A 26,554-nucleotide genomic window follows, 5' to 3' on the forward strand; every position below is an offset into this window, starting at 1 on the left:
ATTCCTATTAAAAAGCAACAAACTAGCAATTAAACGAAGATATAATTGTATGTTCTCAGAAAGAAAATCACCATATATTCCTAAAAGACATGCCATACAGAATGCCTGAATGATTAGAAGCAAAGCCACATTATTTTACAAGTTTTTTCCTTGACAAAGTAACCAATACACTAATACTAAGCAGGGCAATTTAGAGTATAGTCAAGCTGAATAGCTGTAAATTGCAACATTATTTTTTTCACTGCCAATAAAAACATAATATTATGGGATGCCTTTTGTCCCAGAAGGTCCATGGGCAAAAGAACAGGAAAAGCAGCAGTTCCATCAGTGAGTTACCTGAAGGTCAAATGCAGCAGCCTCCTTCGCCATCATTATTGTCTATCACTACCTCTTCCCTTTTCTGCATTATAATTATCCTGATCATAATGTGGCTACCCTACCTCCCTGAAGTTATCGTGAGTTGTCATGAAGAAATAAATCATTAGTTTATAGCATCATTTATAGGTATCATTGGGGGCCTTAAACTATGTTGGGGGGCCATTTAAATGAAAGGATGTGTGTTGGATTGGGCACTCCAAGCCAGGAGTTGGACAGGAATATAAGAACCATGCTAAGGAGAAAATAAGATGTAACAATTTAAGCCTTAAAGAGTTTGTCAAGTCTTAAACTTTTTCTAGTTTTGGATAGAGTGGGGAAGGATTGTTGAGTTTGGAGTTTTATCCAGGGCTCCGTTTAAGAGATTTACCCTCACTTCCTATTTTACAGACAAAGGTTTCACCAGAAAGGAAAATCTTCAATAGAGATTTAAGCAGAAATGAAAGTCTGACAGAGGTTCTATCCTTCTCTTACTGTATTAAAAAAATATTTTTTTATGTCTGCCTGTGGTTTTGAGTTTTATTCACTTCCTGTCTAGCGAAATGTCAGTAGGACAGGAAATGAGGTTTAATCTATTTAGGGGAAGCCCCAGATAGTAGTAAAAACCTTGAGGATTCTATCCAAAAGTAAGAAAAAAAAAGTTGTAGCTGGACTTACACTATAAGGTATTGCCGTGGATATTCTTGTTTAGGCAATTTTCTTTTTTCAGGCTAACCCGATGTGTGTCTTTTGTGTTCTATCTCTTTAAATAATAAGTTATTCAACAATGGCGTGTAACTAAGTATCTACAAGTGGGGGGCGTGGCCGAACCGCGGATGTGAGAGGACGTGAACGCTGCAGGCTCTGTCACTGATCCTTTCAATCCTCCTGTGTAACTCCGCATCCTGCTTTTTACTTACCTGCTGTCGGTGCCTTGTGTCCCCTGAAGTGCAGTGGCTGCCCGGTGAGTCCTTATTGTCCATCAAAAAGATGTCAAAACGGGGAAAAGAGGGGAAGCCTGCTCAGTCCGGGCCCGCCCAAGATGGCGGCGCCCCGCAGCGCTCCGCTCAGAAGGCTACTTATCTTGAGGCAGCACAGAAGCTATTTGCAAAGCCTGCTTCACGGGACCCCAACTACATTGTGGGGCACATCAGTCCGGTTTCCCTGGGTCGCAATCTGATACGGGCGACACCGTCCCGCTGGGGGATCTGTCCCGCCAGTTTGCTGATTGGGAGGCTGCTAATGTGGACCAGGCCCCGAGGCAGTCCTCTCCAGCACCAGACTCGGAGCCCACGCTGCGAGATATCATGGCTGCAGTGACCACCTGTACCACCTTGATTACTGCCCTGACAGTGGAATTAAAGGGGGTTAAAGCTGAGATATCCTTTATGCGCCATGATATGCAGAAGCTGAGAGAGCGGACGGCTGCAGTGGAGGGCAGGGTGAGCTCCTTGGAGGATGACATGGGGCCTTTGCAGAGGGAAGTGAAACATACTGCCCTGCTCTCGGCTCAGCAAGCTGCACGTTTGGATGACCTGGAAAATAGAATGCGAAGGAGTAACATCAGAGCCATAGGTATCCCAGAGCGGGCGGAGGGCAAAAACCCGGTGACATTTATCGAGAACTGGTTGACCTCTCCGTTTGGGCAAGGATCCTTTACTGCCATGTTTTCAGTGGAACGTGCCCACAGGGTGCCTATGCGACCTCTCCCTCCAGGTGCTCCCCCACGTACTTTCATCTTTAAGCTCCTCAATTATAAAGACAGAGACATTATCCTTACTAAAGCTAGGAGCATGCAGGGGAAGCTAAGAGTTGATAATTCCAGGATCTCCCTGTTCCCGGATTACTCTGCGGAGGTGCAAAAGCAACGGGCGAAATTTGTGGAGGTGAAACGGAGATTGCGGGACCTGAATATTCAATATGCTATGCTCTACCCCTCCAGGCTCCGGGTTGTGGCCCAGAATGAGGTACTTTTCTTCGATAAACCTTCTGCTGCTGTTCAATGGCTGGATGCTAATGGTGGGGCCTTGAGGGCGGCTGCTTCTCCTAGGCGGGGGGACCCGTGAAGATTGCTCTTAATTACTGGAACTGTTGGACTCCATCTGGCCAGATCTGGGGTTACACTTTTTTCCTACCGTTTAGAAGCTTGGATGTTACACACTTTTTTCCTATTTTTGCAGGAGCTGCTAAGTTGCACCTATGGTTGGTACCCCTCACATGGTTGCTGGTTTTGAGGAGACCGCTATGGCAACTGTGGTCCCTTTTTGGTTTTCCCCTATTTGTCCTGTTTGGACATACCCCATTGACTTGCCCTTTCCCCCACACATGGCAGACGTGTCTCCCCCTCCTCCTTCATCATCCCCCTTGTTCTGGACTACGGTTCTGCTTCTACTTTTGCTGAATGTCATATATTATTCTACCGCATTTATGGTGACCTGTTTTGTTACTGATCCGGATGTCTTTCTTCTACGCTGGTGCTGTACCTGTCCTATACATGACCAGAGAGTGAGCCTGTCTTTGAGTTATATGTGGCTGGGGTGTACCTGTGGAGTAATGTGGGATTGCTCTGCCTGGGTGACCTGTGCTGTTTTCTTAGCTGCGATGCCTGATGCGCCATTTCTTTTTGTACTAAGCACATGGCTGACACCGTATGTATAATGTCTTGGAATGTGCGAGGCCTCGGTAACCCGGTCAAGAAGACAGCGGTCCTCCGTAACATCAAAAGACTGCAGGTAGATATTGTTTGTTTACAGGAGACTCATTTGCCTCCATTTCTGTCCCCAGTCTTGCTCCTAGTATGTTTAGCCATCAGTTTCATTCTGTATACTCCAACTACTCGAGGGGTCTGTATAATAATTAGGAAAGGTGTGCGGTTTACATGCTCACATTCTGTAATTGATCCTGAGGGCCGGTTTATTGTTTACGTGTATACTGGTGGCGGTATATATACCTCCCCCTTATTCTGCGGGGGTGCTTAAACTTATTGTTCCCCATATTGCACAACTCCCTGACGTGCCCCTGCTGATGTTAGGGGACTATAATGCTGTTCATGATACTGCATGGGATCGGCTTTCCCCTCACTCCAGTGGACCTACGGCAGTCGGGGGGGCTACGCCCTTTGCTCGGCTGGTGGGTGAACTTGGACTGACGAATGTGTGGAGGATGAATCACCCTACTGTACAAAAGTTTTCATGCTTCTCGGCATCTCATTCAGGATTGTCTAGAATTGATCTGGGGCTGGGCAATGGTTCGCTGCTACCTTTGGTGATCGCGGCGGATTATGAGCCACGGTTGGTGTTCCGTTCATTCTGCGCTCTGGATCCGTCTGGCCCTTCCTTTTAGTCGGGGTAAATCGCTTTGGAAACTCAATGCGTTTTGGCTGTCGCTCTTTCCTAGTCCTGATCCCATACCACCCAAGCTGGCATCCTTCTTTGCTAATAACCCAGACACTGCAGAGTAAGGGGTGGTGTGGGACGCGGCTAAGGCGTTTGAGGGGTCAGTTCATACGCACTGTTAACAGTATTAAGACTACTACCAAGGCTTGGGAGAATACTGTGTTGGAGGAGGTAGCTAGGGCAGAGGAAGCGTATGTTGATGCCCCTTCTGAGGATACTCAGAGGTCATGGCTGGCCACCCAGTCTATGGCCAAATCAGTTTCGGTCCAAAAAGCTGAAAACAAGCGCTTATTCTTGCAGCAGAGGTATTTTGAGGAGGGTGAGAACACGGGACATATGTTGGCCCTGCTGGTTCGCTCACAGCAACCTGCAGCCTTTATACCCACGATTAAGGATCCTTAGGGGGTGCTCTGGCATGCCACGTCCGACATAAGGAGAGTGTTGGGAGAGTTTTATACGGATCTCTACTCCTCCAAAATATTGGCTGATTCCCGAGAGATCGAGGGCTTTTTGGCTACCTGTGATCTGCCAGCTCTGTCTGCTTCGGATGTGGCCATGCTCGGGGCTCCTCTTACGGAAGATGAGATCTATGACGCCTTAAAATCGGCTAAACCTGGTAAATCTCCGGGGGCGGATGATATCCCCTCGGAGGTTTGCGGTCGATACGCTGAACAATTAGTGCCTTTCTTACTACGTGTCTATAATGAGGCGTTTTTGTCTGGCCACCTCCCTGTTTCCATGTCTGAAGCGATTGTTGTCTTGCTGCTGAAGCCAGACAAGGACCCACTGCTGGCTGATTCATATAGACCGATTTCTCTGCTCACGGCAGATGTAAAAACTTTAGCTAAGATACTGGCCTCCAGGCTATCATCTGTTGTCCATAAGATTATCCATAGGGATCAGTCCGGTTTTATACCGACCAGATCAACGGCACTTAATCTTCGCCGACTGTTCCTGAACCTCCAGATCCCGGTGGATAATCCTTTTAATCGAGCGGTCTTTTCGCTTGATGGCATTTGACAGTTTCGAATGGGTGTATCTGTGGGAGGTTCTGAGATGGTTCGGTGTGGGAGAAAATTTTCTGCACTGGGTACGGGTATTGTATGCTGCCCCCACAGCCAGACTGAGAGTGAACGGAAAACTTTCTGAGCCCTTCTGTATGCACAGGGGGACTAGACAGGGTTGCCCGCTTTCTATATTGCTGTTTGCCATGGCAGTGGAGCCTTTAGCGGCACGGATTCGGGCCTCACCTGAGATAGTGGGGTTCAGAAGGGTGCGCACCTGAAGAAAGAGCGCGCAGGGCCGTACGTGACCCGGCGCATGCTCAGAAACGCGTCGTGCATACCGTGCATATTCCACATACCATACATTCCCTGGTGACGGGGCCGCGTTCCAGCTTCCACCGCACATCGCAGCCGCTGCCTTAGACGCTGACCGCCGACTGCTGGAGGAGGTGGCCGGCTTCCTTTTCTCCTCTGATCAGCGATCAAGCTTCTGAACTGCTGCACACGAGTGGATGGCACCTCCCAGAGGAATCCCTGATGTCCATGACTTGACACAGCTCGATGACTTTGGTTTCTAGTGAGTTTATATTACCTATGCCTTGTTATTAATAAAGACTGTCTGCACTTAGAGCGCTCTCTCTCTTTTTCTTTTGTTTAGTTCAGAATTCCTCTTGTCTGTGGAGAGCAGCTCGGTGCCTTGGACATTTTCCATCAGGACTCTGTCATTCATCAATTTATGGTATTTTTTTAATCTCCGTTTTTTCATCTGCGTTTTTTTTTTTTTTTTTTTGCAGTTTCTATTCCCCATGTTCTCTTCCCTTCCCCTCCCCCACCCATTCTAACCCATTTACCCTTCATGTGCTGGAGGTTTTGTTAGCGCTCCTACATTGTTGTTTTTTTCTGTCTTGTTGGGGGAGGTATTCCAGGCGTCGGATAAAAAGGGTATGATATCCTAGGTGTATGCAGTCCTTTTGGGTTCCTTACAGGACCCTGCTTCCCTCCCAGCCCGGGCTGGGTGGGAGGGGGATCTTGGACCCATAGGTGGGAAAACGTTAGAATTGTGCCTCTCCTCGATCCCTCTGGTGTCAGTGTCGGCCTCGCATAAGATCTCTCACCTGTTCCTGTTCCACAGGGCGTATAGAACACCGGTACAATTGTTTCATTGGGGACGCAGGTCTACCCCTCTATGTCCAAAATGTGACAGGGACCAAGGTACATTTATACATATGTTGTGGAGATGCCCCAAATTGTTTTGCTACTGGGTTGAAGTGATTGAAACCATATCTAGAGTGTACAATTTTCAGTTGCTGAGGGATCCTGTGGTTTGTTTGCTTGGTGCTCTGGAGGTGGACACTCTGACCCCGAATGCCCATGTGGCTGTCCTCAGATTGCTATATATAGCCCGTAAACTTATCGCTAGATTTTGGATCTCCTCCAGGGTACCGAGCAGGGGCCAGTGGATTGCACAGGTCAATGCCTCTCTGATCAGGGAAAAACTGACATACCAACATCAAAAGGCTCACAAGAAATTTGCTTCACTCTGGCAGCCCTGGCTGGATGACCCGGACTTGGCTCAACCACAACTGGTCATGAACGGGTTGCTCTTAGGGTAGGGTGCCGTTGTCTTGACGGCCTGATTTCTCCCTTTTTTCCTTCTCTTTTCTACGTTCTCCCCCTTGTCTCACTCTTTTATTCCTCCTTCCCCCCCCTTCTTTACTTTTTTTCTCTACCCCCTCCTTCCTTCTTCCTCTCCCTATGTTCTCTGCCAACGTTGTTCCTTCCTTACATCTGGTACATCAGGTGGGTCATTGATAGAATACGGAGGTATGTGTCATGTAGTTATGTGTATGATTCTGATGCTACTGCGAGTGGATAATTGCTTGTTTTCTCCTATGATTTTCTTATGCACATGATCGGTATTTTACTAAGGTACACTACACGCCTGAGTACTGTAATTTGTACACAACAATTTTTGGATGATAAGTGTTTTATTTTTGTAATCATTCCACCACTGTCCTGGTTACTGGTTGTTTTTACTGCTGGTGCTATTTATACAGTGTACTGTTTATACTCAATAAATAATATTTTTTCTTGAAAAAAAAAAAAAGTATCTACAAGTGTACCAAACTTATTGCAGTTATTTGTGAAAGAACATTGCGGGGCCCATACTTTGATGGCTTCATTATGAGCCCAGTCATCAAGGCTCAATTACCATTGCTGCCTAAAATTCCCCAACTGAGGAAAGCTTTCTCAAGCTGCTTTTTTCCCCCAACTATCTAATTAATACTTAACCTTCACAGCCTGTAAAGATTCTATGATGACTTCTTCTCTCCAATCACATGAATTTTACTTTGACGTTAATTAGAAATTTATCTAGCTACACTTTTTTCCAGCAGGATAGCAAGACGGTGGAAGTTAGTGCCTTGGGATCTTTTTAACAGATGATTAGGTATACACCTTTGTATAGATTGGACAGGTAATTAAAGTTTTTAGTGCTTAAACTACCCATTCTAAATGGAAAGAAAAGGGGATCTGAACGCCACCGCTGAAAGATGACTGTGATATGGAGATCTGCCCTGTAGTTTAGAACATAGCGTTTAAGCTGATATTCAAATTCAAAATTCTAATTCTAAATATTTGCCCTGCATTCCACCATGAACAGGTAACCTGAATATATCTGCATAGTTGTTGTATAGAAGAGTACTGGATGTTTTCTGCGTTGTTTGAGTTGGTTTCTTTGGCAACCAATGGCTCAGAATGAAAAAGCCTTGTAAGTGGTATCATTGAGATGCAGCATGAGGTTCAGCAGTTACGATATGGGCTTTCTCCTTGATTATTTTTTCTTGATTAGAGTAGTTACAATAATAACTCCGAGAACATTCAGTTTGATGATAATGCCAATAGCGAAAATATAATTACGCAGACACAAAAGTGTTCCCTTTGTTGTTTATTTTTATTGTTACTGTGTACCAGAACTGAAAGATCGACCTGATTTTTATTTTCTGCAGCAGTGTGTTGTATTATAAGGTACTTTAAAATAGTGGGTGACACTTCAGCAAACTTCTGTGTATGATAATTCTCTAAAGGGGAACAGATCTGAGTGGGGCATACAATGAGGGGAAGTTGCTAAGTCTGGAGCTGCTGTGCAAGGCAACCAGCCAGCTTCTAGCTTTCATTTTTAAAGCTTCAGTTTTAGGTACATTTTCTCCAGTGAGTATAGTTCTGTCCTGGAATGCCACAAACTAGAGCTTGTTTTAATGGTGGCAATAGGGATAGAAGACTTTTCTTTAAAAAAAATGCATTGGGGTTTATTTACTAAAATTGGAAAGTGCATAATCTGGTGCAGTTGTGCATGGTAGCCAATCAGCTTCTTATTTCAGCTTGTTTAATTAAGCTTTTACAAAAAAAAATCTGGAAGCTGATTGAGTTTCTATAAATAGCTGCACTAGATATGGCACTCTCCAGCTTTAGTAAATAAACCCACTGTGTTTTTCATTAATTTGGGTGATGTAGAGAAATTGTCTTGGTGTTTGTTTGGGCTATATGGATTTCCTTTTAAACATAAAATTGTTTGCAGATTGGTGGATGACTGCTATTGGCTATGGAGGCATATGGGTTGATTTACTTAAGGCAAATAGACTGTGTGTTTCACAGAGCTTAGTGAATGTGGCGAAGCTTCACTTTGTAAAGAATACCCAATCAGGTGCACAGTGGACCAACGCCAGCAGATGACATGGCTCCCCAAATCATTACTGACTGTGGTCAATTTTGTAGTTCATTTAGAAATCATAGTCCCAGAGTCTGGAGGAAGAGTGGAAAGGCACAGAATCCAAGTTGCATGTGGTCCAGTGTGAAGTTTCCACAGTCAGTGATAGTTTGGGGAGCCATGTCATCTGTTGGTGTTGGTTCACTGTGTTTTATCAAGTCAAAGTCAGTGCAGCCCTCTACCAGTAAATTCTAGAGAACTTCATGCTTCCCTCTGCTGACCAGCTTTATGGAGATGCTGATTTATTTTCCAGCAGGACTTAGCACCTGCCCACACTGCCAAAAGTACCAATACCTAGTTTATTGATCATGCTATCACTGTGCTTGATTGGCCAGTAATCTAGCCTGACCTAAACCCCATAGAGAATCTGTGGGTTATTGTCAAGTGGAAGATGAGATACACCAGACACAACAATGCAGACAGGCTGAAGGCCACTATCAAAGCAATCTGGGCTTCCATAACACCTCAGCAGTGCTATCGGCTGATTGTGTGCATACTATACTGTACATGGACATACTTTTCAGGAAGCCAACATTTCTGTATAAAAAAAAACTTTTTTTTATTGGTCTTATGTAATATTCAAATTCTCTGAGAATTCTCTGAACTTTGGGTTTTCACTAACTGTAAGCCATAATCATCAAACTTTTTTTTCCCTCCAATAAAGTTTTATTAAACAGATTGTGTCAGCAGTACAGAATCCATAACAAATACATCACGATAGAACGTACTGTTTTGAAAGCATAAATGCATCTCAGCAGTAAATGTTATAGTGCAACAGTCAACTTCTAAAGGGCTAAAACATAAATGAAAGAAAAGATACTTATTAAATCGTGTATATATCTATATACTTCATTGCCCAAGGATACCATCATACCAGGATCATTATCATCCCCTGCCAATTATCAGGCGGTCCATAATAAGGTCAACAGGTGCCAGGCCTGGTGTGTCTAACCAAGAAGCCCATAGCTTATCAAATTTTCCAAAGCTGCCCCTATGTTGAAAGATATATTTTCTAGTCGGAGGGCATCTCCCATTTGGGGTATCCATTCCCTCAGAGTGGTGGGGTCAGTGTAGATCCAGTACCGAAGTATTAACTTGCGGGCTTGGAACAGTGCCCTTGCTACGGCCTGTTAAGGAACTTCATCTATCGGGAAATTACTCAGAATTCCCAATAGGATCACGTCTTCCCGGTCCTTGCTGCATCTAGTACTTGTGGGGTTTCCCTCTTGCCCATGTGCAATAGCCTCACCGGTGTGTAGTAAAGCCGCAGGAGTGGATACAGCTGCGAGAGGTGCTGCGCCACATTCAGGGAGCATTGTTTGACCGCTAAGAGGGCCTCTTCCCATTGCTCCCCCTCAAATGATCCTACATCTTTTTCCCACTTAGATATCACGCTTATGGGATGTTTCTGTAGAAAACTGTTTAACAGCATTGAGTATCATTGAGATATGAATCCTTTATAGGAGTCCACCTCAGACATGTAATTGAATATCAGGGCAGGCAATTGTACCCATGTATCTGGCCTTCCTTGTGCATTTATTGCATGGTGAAGTTGCATATAGTAGAATAGCATCGAATCAGGGAGTCAAAATCTTTTCTGTAAATCTGGAAAGGCGTACAACTTGCCATTAACGAAGACATGGCACAGATGAGTAAGCCCGAAGAGTGTCCATTTCGCGCCATAGCTTATCTTAACCAGTTCTGGGTAGTATGTGTTACTCTAGATGGGGCTAAATCTCGTGAACCCCGTAATCAACTAATCTTATTCCAGCTTTTTTGCATCAGGGCAAATGTGGGGTACAACCTATTTTATTTGATTTGCAGAAGGCAAGCCCCTCTAATCCACTTTTAATTCTTTCCACACCGACTGTATGTGTAAGTAGTCTAGTGGAAGGGTCCCCCTCTCTCTCTTTTATCCCATTAGTGGAGTGCATGGAGCGTGCTATATGTTGCATTTGGAAAGCCAAATAATAGAGCCAGGGGTTGGGGGAGAGCCAAACCCCTAGCATTTTTGGGTCTCTGAAACTGCTTCAATTTCAACCTTGGGTTTTTGGACAGCCAGAGGAGGGATATAAAGATGGCATTTATAATACAAAACATTTTCAGGGGGATGACAGCCAGGGAATTGTGGAGGACATATAACAGTTGGGGCATGGGGATCATTTTAATAAGGTTGGTTCGACCAACAAGAGACATTTTAAGTTTTGCCCATACCTTAACTCTGTCCCGTAACCTAGACAGTAAGGGTGTAAGTTTAGGCCTATATAGTCTAAGGGGTGAGGTGTCACCTGAATACCCAGGTATTTGAATGCAGAGGAATTGGGTATATTGGCTGTAACCTGAGAAAGCAATTCTGGCCCCGCATCCAAAGGCATCAGGGAGGACTTAGACCAGTTTATAAACAAGCCCAAGTATGTGTCAAAATCAGTAATTACTGCCATTACCTCTTTGAGAGGATGTGGTATCACCTAACATGAGCATGGTATTATCTGCATATAACATTATTTTCTCTTGTAGACTCCAATATTAACCCCCACAACTATTCGCATTGGATCGAATAAGTGCTGCCATGTGCTCAATAGCAAGGGCGAATAGAAGCGGGGATAAAGGGCAGCCCTGTCTTGTTCCCCTGTGTAGATCAAAACTGGATGAGATCCTACCTGCTTCCCTAATGACCGCCTTTGGAGCTTGGTAAAGTAATTGGATCCAGGAAATGAAACCCTCTCCAAAGCCAAATTTACACATTACTGTCGACAAGTATGTCCATTTAATGCTATCAAAAGCTTTGTGGGCATTGAGTGACAGCAACGCCCTATCTCCAATATTATCCCCTGGAGATTGTAGATTAAGAAACAACCTACATAGGTTGATAGATGTAGATTTATGGGGCATGAAGCCGGCTTGTTCGGCATGTATAATGGATGCTATAACCTTGTTTAGCCTGAGAACTAGGGTTTTTGGAAGTATTTTAATGTCCCTTTTTAAAAACGAAATGGTTCTATAGGATCCTATATCCAAAGGATCCATCCCGGGCTTTAACAAATGGATAATAGTAGCTTTAGTCATAGTCCGGGGAAGGCATCGATTGGTCTTTGCATCATTAAACACTTGAAGTAGCCGGGATAATATCTCCGCCCCCTATATTTTGTACACTTCAATTGGCAGCCCATCCTCCCCCGATGCCTTTGACTTGGGGAACAGACTGGTCGCCAACTGCAGTTCTTCCAGTGTCAGAGGAGCATCTAACATATTTCGAGACACAGAGGAGAGAGACGGCAAAATGATATTACTTACATAATGTAGCAACTGATCTTCAGAATGAGTTTGTTTAGACTGATACAGGTTAGAGTAAACAGCGACCAGTTCAGCCATAATAAGTTCTTGCGAGGTAACCATTCTGCCGTCCCTACCCCTCAACGCTTCAATGCCAGGGGAAGATTGATGGGGGTGAGCAAGCTTAGCCAGCAGACGACAGTCTGCTCCCCTTCCTTATAAAATGCCAACCTGCTAAAGAAGCCATTCCTCTCAGCTGCAGATGTGGTTATGCGAGAGAGTGCCTTTTGTGCCGCCATCCACCCCTCCCTATTCACCTCCATTGGATCGTCAATAGTTTGGTTTCCAGTTTTCATACCAGTTGCTCAGCCTGCTCCCCCTGTGCCACTGTTGCTCTTTTGATGGCCTGAATTTCTGAAATGAACTGTCCTCTCAAGAAGGCTTTGGAAGCCTCCCAAATAATGCCAACATGTGGGTGAGCATCTCTGACAGCATTATGTGAGGGTAAGGGATTTAGCCAAAAGGCATTGAGCTTCTAGGGGGCCTTTAATAGCTCAGTCGGGGGCTGGACCTCCACACTCACTATTATGGGGGAGTGGTCAAATATTCCCCATTAGGTATATGTGATATTGCATATATACAGTGGGTACGGAAAGTATTCAGACCCCCTTAAATTTTTCACTCTTTGTTATATTGCAGCCATTTGCTAAAATCATTTAAGTTCATTCTTCTTCCTCATGAATGTACACATAGCACCCCATACGGACAGAAAAACACAGAATTGTTGACATTGTTGCAGATTTATTAAAAAAGAAAAACTGAAATATCACATGGTCCTAAGTATTCAGACCCTTTGCTCAGTATTTAGTAGAAGCCCCCTTTTGGTCTAATACAGCCAGGAGTCTTTTTGGGAAAGATGCAACAAGTCTTTCACACCTGGATTTGGGGATCCTCTGCCATTCCTCCTTGCAGATCCTCTCCAGTGCTGTCAGGTTGGATGGTAAACGTTGGTGGACAGCCATTTTTAGGTCTCTCCAGAGATGCTCAATTGGGTTAAAGTAAGGGCTCTGGCTGGGCCATTCAAGAACAGTCACGGAGTTGTTGTGAAGCCACTCCTTCATTATTTTAGCTGTGTGCTTAGGGTCATTGTTTTGTTGGAAGGTAAACCTTCGGCCCAGTCTGAGGTCCAGAGCACTCTGGAGAAGGTTTTTGTCCAGGATATCCCTGTACTTGGCAGCATTCATCTTTCCCTCGATTGCAACCAGTCGTCCTGTCCCTGCAGCTGAAAAACACCCCCACAGCATGATGCTGCCACCACCATGCTTCACTGTTGGGACTGTATTGGACAGGTGATGAGCAGTGCCTGGTTTTCTCCACACATACCGCTTAGAATTAAGGCCAAAAAGTTCTATTTTGGTCTCATCAGACCAGAGAATCTTATTTCTCACCATCTTGGAGTCCTTCAGGTGTTTTTTTAGCAAACTCCATGCGGGCTTTCATGTGTCTTACACTGAGGAGAGGCTTCCGTCGGGCCACTCTGCCATAAAGCCCCGACTGGTGGAGGGCTGCAGTGATGGTTGACTTTCTACAACTTTCTCCCATCTCCTGACTGCATCTCTGGAGCTCAGCCACAGTGATCTTTGGGTTCTTCTTTACCTCTCTCACCAAGGCTCTTCTCCCCCGATAGCTCAGTTTGGCCAGACGGCCAGCTCTAGGAAGGGTTCTGGTCGTCCCAAACGTCTTCCATTTGAGGATTATGGAGGCCACTGTGCTCTTAGGAACCTTAAGTGCAGCAGAAATCTTTTTGTAACCTTGGGCAGATCTGTGCCTTGCCACAATTCTGTCTCTGATCTCTTCAGGCAGTTCCTTTGACCTCATGATTCTCATTTGCTCTGACATGCATTGTGATCTGGAAGGTCTTATATAGACAGGTGTGTGGCTTTCCTAATCAAGTCCAATCAGTATAATCAAACACAGCTGGACTCAAATGAAGGTGTAGAACCATCTCAAGGATGATCAGAAGAAATGGAAAGCACCTGAGTTAAATATATGAGTGTCACAGCAAAGGGTCTGAATACTTAGGACCATGTGATATTTCAGTTTTTCTTTTTTAATAAATCTGCAACAATGTCAACAATTCTGTGATTTTCTGTCAGTATGGGGTGCTATGTGTACATTCATGAGGAAGAAGAATGAACTTAAATGATTTTAGCAAATGGCTGCAATATAACAAAGAGTGAAAAATATAAGGGGGTCTGAATACTTTCCGTACCCACTGTATATATATATATATATATATATATATATATATATATATATACATACATACATACATACATAAAAGTTAGAATGCAGCGCAAGGTATATAATCGGCATGTTAGAAATACATATCTACCCTCATCTACAGAGCAGTCTAATTCCTGGTAGTCTAAGGAACTGTGTACCACAACACTCACACCCCTCGAATATGTGGTGTGGGTGGAATTGTACCCCCTCTCAATCGGGACAAAATTAACCACTTTACTCTAACCATACTCTACTGCGGCACAGTGGCTCGTTATCGTCCAGCGACGTAGTACTACGTCGCTGGACTCCTCCCCTTGTGGGCGGCGCTCACACGCCACCGGAGGCTCGCTCCCGCTGTATTCATTCACAGCGGGAGTCGGGCCAGGGGAGGAGCGGCGGCGATCGCCGCTGCTCTTCCCCGATCGTCGGGGATTCGAGTTTGGAGATCCACCCGCTTGTGTAAACAGAGCGGGCGGATCCCCTAAGTGACAAACAGTGACAGATTGCAGGGTTCAGCATAGCTGAACATGCGATCTGTCCTTGTGTCACTCAGTCACCTCCCCCCATACACGTTAGTAAGCACCAGGCATACATTAACCCCTCCCTCTCCAATAAAATTAACCCCTTCCATGCCAGTGTCATTTTTACAGTAACAATGCATATTTATAGCACTGATTACTATAGAAATGTCACTGGTACCCCCAAAAGTGTCAAAAATGTCAGTCAAGGGTCCGTTCTGTCCGCCGCAATGTCGCAGTCCCGCAAAAAAAAATCGCAGATCGCCGCCATTACTCGTTAAAAAAAAAAAAAACACCAAAAATGACAGAAATCTTTCCCTTAGTTAGTAAACGCAATAACTTTTGCGCAAACCAAGGCAGATACTTATGCAGCAGTGAATTTACCATAGTACACTTTAAGGCATCATGTGGCCTCCTAAATCATCAAAATTAAAAGAAAGAAATGCTTCAAATCTATGCCTCTGTGTGTAACGCGTTTATATAAATTGTATGAGTTTTACTTTTTAAATTGAATTACTGAAATAAATCAACTTTTTGATGATCTTCTAATTTTATGAGATGCACCTGTAAATGACTGCTGGTAGCCAATGCAAATTAGAGATATTCCAACTTCTTATGTTATCATTCACTTAAACTGTAAAATCATTCCATGTTTGTCTATCTAGGTGCTGTATAGTAAGAGTTCCATGGTCTAATAATGGCAATAATTTGTGCAGAGTAAATAATCATTTTACAAAAAATAAAGAAACATCGATAGTATGCTAAATTCTATTCTTACTGGAACTAGAGAAATACTTCTGTGAAAGGTCAGGTGGCAGTAATAGACATTAAGAAAGATGAAATGTGCCATTTGGCATTTACTTCTGAATAAATCTGATGATTCACTGTAAGATACTGTATCAGACGAAGCATTAATCAGTGATCAGCGCATCATTTACATCCAAACAAAGGCCAACAATTCCCTTAGAGCAAAGAAGAACCACATTCACACAATGTTCCCAACATATTTCTCCTATGTAACCTTTATCTAGATGGCCTGTGGTTTTCCAAATCTGCTGGAGGATACTGCCAAGATATTATACATGGCATGTGTACAGAAACTATCAGACTGGATTTATTAGTGCATTGGTGAAAGCCAGACTCGCTCTCTTGACAGGTTTACAGTGATGTAGAATAGATTAATATACAGGCAAACCTATATAAGCAAATTTGTGTTAGAAATGTATGTATTTTTTTTTTTTTTTAGGTTTTGGATTGAGTGGAGATGGATTTGAAAACCTGTCGTGGTTTTTATTTGCTACCTCTCTGCTTCTGTTATGGGAGATTTGCCCTCTCTATTTACCTGTTTACCGTTACCATCAAAAGTGAAAGTAGATAAAAATCCCAAATTTTAGGTTGTCCCCAGAACAGAAATGTAGGGGAAATCTTACAATCAGGACACTGGGGGGGCCCCAACAGTTTATATTAATTTTCAGGGATTTCCTACCACTTCCTGTTTTGGCTATGGGATAGGATGTGAAAGTATATCCCCCTAATGAGATACAGATGACAAAAAAACCGACATGTGTTATAACCCTCCCTTATTCTATCCAAAATGAAAAAAAAAATAAGTTTTGCCTATAGTTATACTTTTTAAGTCAGATTCCTTGAATTGGGTATTGTGACTGGTTCACAGAACTATCAAGCACATGATTTCATACATTTTTTTTAAATGTCACCACTGTTCAAAATAAAGACTTCCTGCCCTCCTCTGCACAAAATCTCTCTCTCTCTCTCTCTCTCTATCTCTCTCTCTCTCTCTCTCTCTCTCTCTCTCTCTCTCTATGTGTGTATATATATATATATATATATATATATATATATATATATATATATACAGTATCTCACAAAAGTGAGTACACCCCTCAGATTTTTGTACATATTTTATTATATCTTTTCATGTGACAACACTGAAGAAATGACACTTTGCTACAATGTAAAGTAGTGAGTGTACAGCTTGTAAAACAGTGTAAATTTGCTGTCCCCTCAAAATAACTCAACACTCAGCCATCAATGTCTAAACCACCGGCAACAAAAGTGACTCCAATGGCCTCCACAATCACCAAATCTCAATCCAATAGAGCACCTTTGGGATGTGGAACGGGGAATTTGCATCATGGATGTGCAGCCGACAAATCTGCAGCATCTACGTAATGCTATCATGTCAATATGGACCAAAATCTCTGAGGAATGTTTCCAACACCTTGTTGAATCTATCTCATGAAGAAATTAGGGCAGTTCTGGAGCCAATAGGGGGTCCAACCTTGTACTAGCAAGGTGCACCTTATAAAATGGTATTTTATTGTATTGTAACTGTACTGTCTTCCTTTAGATTGTAAAGCGCTGCACAAACTGTTGGCGCTACATAAATCCTGTGTATTAATAAATATATATATTTCAAGAATTTACAAGCTGATTACATGTCAGGTCCTTCCTCTTCTCCAGCAGCAGGAGGTACATACTGCATTAATGAATGGTGCTCATGCTAATGAATGGTGCTCATGCAGAGACATGTAAGCACCAAAAAGTGCATTTTATCCCCAGGGAGACAGCCTGGGCTTAAAGGTGATGGTTCAAACTATGCTGGCCAACCCAGAAAATTGTGGATATCCAGCTTCAGAAAAGAAATACTTTGGGGGTTAGCTCCGGATTAAAGGTGCTTATTGTAGCAAAAACTTAAAAAAAAAAAAAAAACATTATTAGAATTCTATTTTATTTTTTAATAGAAAGAAAACTTTTTTTTTTGCCTGGAGTTCTATGTCAACGAGATTCTGTTATGTATAAAACAATACTTGGACACGCAGAAGTTCACTGATTAGACAACTTAACATTCTCCTGAATTTGCTTTTGTCTGAAATAGCGTTAACTGTGTAATATTAATTTATTTTTGTAAGAGCTGCCATATTGAATCATTTTCCACAGCATCCATGCTCAGGTGTTTGGGATGGGAACGTCACTCTCTGCTGTGTGAAAGCCGGAGTTAGGGAAAGTATGATTTCTAATTATTTTCCCACATTTTTTCGCATCAATGCAACAATTGAATATGTGAGAGGGGGTCATGGTGTAATGTAGTACATTGGCCATATTTTTGGTGCAAAGTCTGATTAGGAAAAAAGCAATATCTTCTGTGCCGCAGTCAGCTTTATGATGCACTAATATTGGCTCACAAGAGGGGTAACCATGAGTAAGACCAAGTATAGTTCGATCATTATATATTTGGACACAGGCACAATTTTCATATTTTTGGCTCTGTATGCCACCAGAATAAATTTCTGCTTTAATTCAAGGGGTTGGGCATAAATATCGGGTACAAATTTTAGGAACTGCAACCATTTTTACACACAGTCCCGCCATTGCAGAATATTCCACTTCTTTTTCTTCAAAATCTTCTAGGTTGCTTTTGCAGTGTGTTTTGGATCATTGTCCATCTGTACTGTGAAGCGCCGTCTAATCAACTTTGCTGCATTTGGCTGAATATGGGCTGACAGCATATCTCTAAACACTGCAGAATTCATCTGGCTACTTCTGTCTTCTGTCACATAATCAATAAACACCAATGACCCAGTGCCACTGGAAGCCATGCATACCCATGCCATCACACTGCCTCCACAATGTTTTACAGATGACGTTGTGTGCTTTGGATTATGCGCTGTTCAAGCCTTCTCCACACTTTTTTCTTTCTGTCATTCTGGTACAGATCGATCTTAGTTTCATCCACCAAAAGAATGCTTTTCCAGAACTGGTCTTTTTTAGATGTTTTTTGGCAAAGTCTAATCTGGCTTTTCTATTCTTCAGGCTTATGAATTCTTTGCACTTTGTGGTAAACCCTCTGTATTTGCTCTCGTGAAGGCTTTCTTTTGATTGTAGACTGACAATGTTACCCCCACCTCATGGAGAGTGTCCTTCACTTGTCTGTATGTTATGAGTGGGTTTTTCTTTACCATAGAGGGGATCCTGCAATCATCCACCACTGTTGTCTTCCGTGGATGTCCAGGCCTTTTTATGTCACTGAGCTCACCAGTGCGTTCTTATTTCCTCATAATGTACCAAACTGTTGATCTGGCCACTCCTATTGTTGCTGCTATCTCTCTGGTGGATTTATTTAGTTTTTGAAGCCTTATAATGGCCTGTTTTACTTGCATGGACAGCTCCTTTGAACGCATGATGTAGATTCACAGCAAAAGATTTTAAATTCAAATACCACACTTAGAATCAACTCCAGACCTTTTACCTGCTTAATTATTGAAGAAAAAACAAAGGAGTAGCCATAAAACAGCCTTTGATTCAATTGTCCAATTACTTTTGGTCCCTTGAAAAAAGGGGGGATGACTAAGTTTAAGAGCTGTAATTCCCTAAACCTTTCCTCCGATTTGGATGTACATACCCTCAAATTAAACCTGAAAATGTGCACATTCAGCCCATATCCATTATATAACTATAGCTTGAATAGGTTTTGGTAAATAACTGAATAAACTAAAATTGTGACTGTGTCCAAAACTGTACTGTCTTTCTTTATATTGTAAGGCTCTGCACAAACTATTGGTGCTAAATAAAGCCTGTATAATAATAATGTACTGTATTTAAACTAGGACAATAGAGAAGATGGAAAAGAGTAATAAAAATACATTAGCTGATAAGTAACAATAAAGCACATATCATAATCGGGATCATTTAAGTTCCCTAATTTTTCCCCAGTAGTTCTTATTTATGAAGTTATTCATTCTAACAACTTAAAGTGAAACTGTAATAGTTTAAGGTCAAATGTGTTTAATATTTTTTAAAGTTTATTTTTCCAATTTTTATCTGTTTTTAAAAGGAATACATTATGTCTGTATCACTCACTGTATAACACCCAATTCACATAGCACTACGAGTTTTTAACCACCTCAATACCAGCATGTCACATCCCCTTCCAGATCATTTTTCAGTTTTCAGCACTGATGTTTGACTGACATCTATTCGGTCATGTACTGGTGTATAAAATTTATTTTATATAATTTTTGGAGACAGATAGAGTTTTCTGTTTGTGGCATTTTATAACCAATGGGTTGTAAATTTAAGGAGAAAAAAGGCCAAACATTTTGAAAAAATTGTGTCTACCTTATCTTAAATTGCCCCCCTTTTTTGTGGAAAATATACATCTGAAGCTGATCTAATTTTTTGCATCGAGGTTCTTTAATTGCAAATATGTTTCATCCACCCTAGGATCAGAGGGACACACAGAAGAAAAGAGTTTGGGGTTGATTTACTAAAGGCAAATATACTGTGGGGGGGAAAAAAATGCATTTTTAGTTGAACATGATTGGATGATAAATATCAATAGTGCTTCCCCTCAGATCTAGCGCAACTGCACTTGCAGTGCACAGTATATTTACCTTTTATATGGTAAGCTGGACTTTGACTTGTGTAATAGAATAATATTTTTATATATATGTAGCATTGCCCTAATGGGAGCTGCTTATATTGGATTCCCCTGGGTTACCCATAGCAACAGTCTGTTAAATCTTGGCACTTTAACACTTGGCTCAGTCAATGAACAGTCCAGGGGATTTGGTTTTTTTGTATTTATTTAGGAACTTGGATAAGAGAAGGGATGAGTGGGATACTCCAACTTGACAACTATGCACATATTTTGAGGACTTGTCACTGGATTGAGTGCGGCAAGGCCGCTGCTTCACCTTGCCACTAAAGTGAAGATATGAAGAGTGAACTATTCTGTGAATTACTCTTCAGTTTCTAACTTGGCACCCCCTTTCTCACTGACCGTGTGTTCTAGCTCTTGTCCTCTGACCCTACTGGAGTGGTCCCCTTCCTGGGCAGACCCCTGGCAGGCTCCCTGGTACTCACGGACACTGATTTTCCTCAGGTAGCACTGCCTTCAGCTCCACTGTCAGTATCCTGGACCTCTTGGCTCAGCACCACACCCTGGCTCACCAGGCCGACTGCCTGTGGCCACTTTCCTTGCTGACAGGAGGAGAGACAGCCATCATCCTCCTCCTGGGACCTGGCTTCCCACCCAAAGATGCCCTGTCACATGTGCCCTTGGCTTTTATGTCCAATCCCAGGATGCAGTGCGATTGTGCCCTCCCACTGGGACTGTCATGAAAGCCTGTGTATCACTGGCTGGGTTTCCTCCACTGTCCAACAGGCTTCCCTATTGAATACAGTGGGGACACTCCCTCAGACCAAGTGAATCACACATGGACACATGCAACAGGCTGAACTAAAGCCTAGTACCGGTTGTCCATCTTTTGTCCAGAGTGGTGTTTTGTTGGTTGGAATGTGCCTAGACTGCACACAAATTTTCTTGCCCGACAAAATTCTACTTCAGAAGTGATGTCATGTGTTGGTTTGCTTTCTTTGTGTTCTTTCTTCTCTGAGCATGCCCAGACTTGCTCATAAGATTTTTCCCTGTCGAAATCTGTACTGACTGCACGAAAATCGGTCGTGTTTTGTCGGCAGACAAAAATTTTATAGCCTGCACACCAGATTTTTTTCGGCTGAAAAGCCGGAGTCGGTTGTCGGAAGCATCATACTAACAAGCAGAAAATCGGCAAATAGGTAGTCGGATGAAAATTCCCTGCCGAATTTCGACGCGTGTGTACGAGGCTTAACAATCAGACTCTCCTGATGAGCAGGCAGAGCCAAAAAACTAGGCTTTTACCTAGCACCTTTCTAGGAGGGTGCTATGTCTATATATATATATATATATATATATATATATATATATATATATATATATATATATATAGTATACTATAATTAAATTTACACCGTTAACTTGAAAGAAGAAAAGTATCTGCAAGGCTATTGTAATAGCATACAGTCACTGGGCAAGTCTGAAAAATTGATTTGCTCTTCATCATTATTCGTTTAAATAATTATTAATATTATTATTACTTTATCCTATTTCAAAAACAATCTGATTGACTGTGCATTTTTTTTTTTTTGTGACCTGCACTGACAGACAAAATGAAAAAAATCAAGCAAAAAATAAAAAAAAACGTATTTTCCTGTTTTACTAAAATGGCTGTTCAGGGGACTGTTAATGAGAGAGCACAGCAGAGGATGTTTGCTTTCAGACACAATCCAACTCCTTCTCTAGTTGAAATTTTGTTTAGACAGATCAGATGGGCAGGGAGACGGGGAGAGATGATTCACTTAGTTGACTCATTCAGTGATGTGTATGAATTTGATTTTGAGCTATTGAGCACTGTGAAGATCAGGCATTTTCTAATAGCAGATATGGATAATACTCAAAGAAGACTAGAGCTGTATCTGTGGGCATTAATAATTAATGCTAGAAAGATAAGCATTGGGACTTTTCAAGTGTCATCTTAGGGCCAGTTCACATTTGTGCGATTGCGGAGATCGCATGTAATTCGGAGCGCACTGCTCCTAAAATACCTGCGATCTCATGTACGGTGCGAATTTCAGCCATACACTTTGTATGGCTGAATTCGCACCGAATCGGCAATAAACTCGCACATGAGGCTTTTTTTCATCCGCAGCAGAATCAGATCGCATAGTGGTTCAAACTAATGCGATCCGATTCTGTGCGAACTTGCAGATCGCACTGTGATATGCGATCGCAACTGGGGGTGTCGTTAACCTTTAATTGACACCTCCTGCGTATCGCATATGGCAGTGTGAACTGCCAGGGGTGCGGATGCGAGGCGGGACCACGCTGCATATTTGCAGCTTTCCCGCATCGCACAAATGTGAACCGTGACTTAACAAGAGTCAAGTGTACACAAAATGTGTTATTTGTTTTTAAAAGGTGTAAACCTTCTGTTTTTATTCAACATGCAATTTTTTTTTTTTTTTTTATTGCATAAAACATATCTTACAATCTCTGTGTGTGCTTGTTATAATTTACTTCAATTTAGTAAATCTTAAAAAAAAGGTTCTTCCCTTATACATAGATGTCCTATTATTTATATCCTCAGCATTTCAAAATTCACATTATACAGGAATTATTTATTTAATCTCCAGGCAGGTACAGACGAGGTGTGGCATTGAACCTTTTGTGTAATATCCATAGATATACAGAAAATAAATTTGAAGATAACAATTCCTTCAAATCTTCAGTTTTTCTTGTAGTTTTTAGTGCATACACCTTATATGACAATATTTATGTAAACTAAAATAGATCTTCAATGGTTACATTTTGATATATGTAAGGGAAAAAGTAGACATGTAAAACATGTCAGGTTATTGTCAATTTATTACATGTGCATCGGTAAAAAAAAAAAAAAAAAAAAAGTGCTTTTTATGTGTGTAATTATTTTAAAGTTGTGTTTCATAAAAGGCTTCTCTTCCTAAAGAAAACCTAGTTGCTACCATAATCCAAACTGTCAGTAACTAGCCCTATTGTAGCAGTAATCTGCTCTCCTGGAAACCTTTTATGCAAAAGGACAATATCTCTGCTTACATTATTTTATCAGAACTGTTTTAGATGTTCATGCTGGCCTTGCCAGGTATGCAGTGGTGTATTTTGGTTTTGTGCTGCCCTAGGCAAGACTAAACTTGGACGCCCCCCCTCTCATGTAAATTTTCCCCACCCATTCCTATTTAACGGATGTGGCGCCCTCCAAAATTGAAGGACTGCAAGTCCCAGCATGAACCTCTGAGATCTCATGAGAGGGGGGTGAGAGGGGGTGAGGGTGAGAGAGAAAGGGGGGAGGAGAGTATGAGAGAGGAGGGGAGGAGGGTGAGAGAGATGGGGGAGTGAGAGGGGGGAGGAAAGAGAGAGAAGAGGGAGGAGAGAGAGTAGGGGGGTGAGAGGGGGGAGGAGAGAGAGGGGTGGAGAGAGAGAGGGGGGTGAGAGAGGGGAGGGGGAGGAGGAGAGAGAGAGGGGACGGGGGAGGAGGGGGGGAGGGAGAGAGGGGAGGGGGGAGGGAGAGAGGGAGGGGAGGGAGAGAGAGGGGGGAGAGGGGAGGGGGGAAAGTTTAATCCTCCTTCACTTTGAATTATGGGCAGGACCAGGGAATCACAACCATGATGTCACAGGAGTCTCAGGTGAAGGCGGGGCGGGCAAAGTTCCGCCCTAGGCCTGGGCCTTGTCAGCCTAGGCCAAAATACAGCACTGCAGGTATGGCTACAGATAAAGATAGCTGATTTAGCAATGCTGGTAACAGTAAAGCTATAGGTGTACAATTTTTTAAAAAGTTGGTTGAATGAAAAAAAAAAATGACAGTTCCCCACATAAACACAAGCAATATTGATGTAGGGATCTTTCCAGTTGTGCTATTGCACTCCCCCCTACCAGAATACACCGATCAACTCTGGCAGCCATTGACTGCAAGTGCTAATTGAATGTTGGTTTTCCAGCATAACTGTTTGAACAGACAGCAGTACACAGAGGCCGAAATTCTGCATGTTATAGTCTGACAACTCAAAGCCACTGCCTTGCAATTAACAGTAGTGTTGTCAGTCTACCAAGCACAACTTAGTTGATTGTTCGGCTGCCCATCAGGTCTGCACATGCCTCTGGTAGACCTGATGCGAAGCTCAACATCCACCTAAAGGAGTGTGCGTGGTAGGCTGACAAAGTTTATGCTAATTGTGAACAGATTGATAAAAAATAATTTACTTAAGAAAACTGTATACAGTGAGGAATGATGCCGGGTATAGAAAAATAGATTTTGGGTTTACATACATCCTTGAAATTTGCACGATTCCCCCCTCAGCACAGACAGTGTTGACAGGAATTCGCAGTTGTCGTCTTCCGGCTGGGAGAAGACATTGATTATTGCCAGAGACTATAGCAGCTGCTAGCAATAATCACAAGAGAATCCAGCAGGTTGGTTATACCCAAGTTGATCGATAGATCAGCTGGGTACATTCAGCCTGCCTATTATTGGATTGAATCTTGGCCAGTTTCTGCTGAACGGGCTGAGATGCGAACCATGTTGGCCTAGGGGATTTTCCATTTTAATAGAAGATCTGTTTTTTTGATACACCCCCAACACAAAGGGCTTTAGGAAAGCATTTGATAACAAATCATACACCCAAAAAAAAAAAAAAAAAAGCCTCTGATGCTTCCAGGAGGCATAGTTGATATCACCATAGCAATTGGCTGAAGTGCATTCTTGTGGGAATTCAAGCTTCTAGCTCTGCTGGGAGGCACCATGGCATTACTTGTGCCTCCTGGAAGCACCAGAGGTTAGGTCCAAGGTGAGGTTTTTTTTTTTTTTTTAAATATAGTGTTTTATTTTTATAGTGCTACATTACCTGTGGAGTGTGTGCTGCATTTACCTTACCACATCTTACTCATTGGGAAAAGGGGAAAATTCTTCCACTGGTGTTTGGCATTAGCTTTACAGACAATACTTGTTTTATTCAGATTTTAATAATGGTAGCTTGCTCAGTGCTGATTGATGTGATATTGCACAGTGCTTTATGATCCCAGCATGCCTTATTATCAGCCTCCTGTTGTGTCTGTTCCCACATGTTTCTTTAAAAAAAAAAAAAAATCCTTCATTTTGACTTCTTTCCATCCTAGATAACATCAAACGAAAAACACTTACACAGTCTGAAGAATGATGGAGATCTTCTTATCCACACTCTGGAGAGACTTGCTCAGGATTCAAGGTGAGTCCCCTCGGGCAAAGAGGAATTTCCACACCCTATACAAACGTCTTTTTTTTTTTTAAATACTAAATAACAACATAATTGGTTTCATGTTACCCATGTCAAGGAAGGCTTTGCAGAGAACATGTAAGAATTTGTGTTTTGGGAAGCTGCTTTTAATTATATTTTGTGACTGCATATTTTTATATAAATACAGTATATATTGAATGTATTGCTGAAGTATGTACAATATCTCACAAAAGTAAGTACACCCCTCACATTTTTGGAAATATTTTATTATATCTTTTCATGTGACAACACTGAAGAAATTACACTTTGCTACAATGTAAAGTAGTGAGTGTACAGCTTGTATAACAGTGTAAATTTGCGGTTCCCTCAAAATAACTCAACACACAGCCATTAATGTCTAAACCGCTGGCAACAAAAGTGAGTTCACCCCTAAGCTAAAATGTCTAAATTGGGCCCAAAATGTCAATATTTTGTATGGCTACCCTTATTTTCCAGCACTGCCTTAACCCTCTTGGGCATGGAGTTCACCAGAGCTTCACAGGTTGCCACTGGAGTCCTCTTCCACTCCTGCATGACGACATCATGGAGCTGGTGGATATTATAGACCTTAAGCTCCTCCAGCTTCTGTTTGAGGATGCCCCACAGATGCTCAATAGGTTTTAGGTCTGGAGACATGCTTGGCCAGTCCTTTACCTTTACCCTTAGCTTCTTTAGCAAGGCAATGGTCATCTTGGAGGTGTGTTTGGGGTCGTTATCATGTTGGAATACAGCCCAGTCTCCAAAGGATGGGAATCATGCTCTGCTTCAGTATGTCACAGTAAATGTTGGCATTCATGGTTCCCTCAATGAACTGTAGCTCCCCAGTGCCGGCAGCAATCATACAGCCCCAGACCATGACTCCAACTACCATGCTTGACTGTAGGCAAGACACACTTGTCTTTGTACTCCTCACCTGGTTGCCGCCACACACGCTTGACACCATCAGAACCAAATAAGTTTATCTTGGTCTCATCAGACCACAAGACATGGTTCCAGTAATCCATGTCCTTAGTCTGCTTGTCTTCAGCAAATTGTTTGCGGGCTTTCTTGTGCATCATGTTTAGAAGAGGCTTCCTTCTGGGATGACAGCCATGCAGACCAATTTGATGCACCCCTTCAACCTCTGCAGCAATGCTGGCAGCACTCATACGTCTATTTCCCAAAGACAACCTCTGGATATGATGCTGACCACGTGCACTCAACTTCTTTGGTCGACCATGGCGAGGCCTGTTCTGAGTGGAACCTATCCTGTTAAACCACTGTAATGGTCTTGGC

The 26,554-nt window shown here is 42.6% G+C and overlaps 1 protein-coding gene across 1 annotated transcript in view; it reads left to right on the plus strand.

The window, feature by feature from the left end:
* ULK4 (unc-51 like kinase 4) overlaps nt 1–26,554 on the plus strand; it is a 1,112,493-nt gene that overhangs the window by 1,048,772 nt on the left and 37,167 nt on the right. Inside the window, exon 36 of the mRNA XM_082258381.1 lies at nt 25,143–25,231. Coding sequence (XP_082114507.1) covers nt 25,143–25,231 — 89 coding nt within the window. The remainder of the gene's footprint in view (nt 1–25,142; nt 25,232–26,554) is intronic.

This window comes from Pelophylax lessonae (genome assembly GCF_965119305.1).
Source record: "Pelophylax lessonae genome assembly, chromosome: 5".
In the NCBI taxonomy this organism is placed as follows: Eukaryota; Metazoa; Chordata; class Amphibia; order Anura; family Ranidae; genus Pelophylax; species Pelophylax lessonae.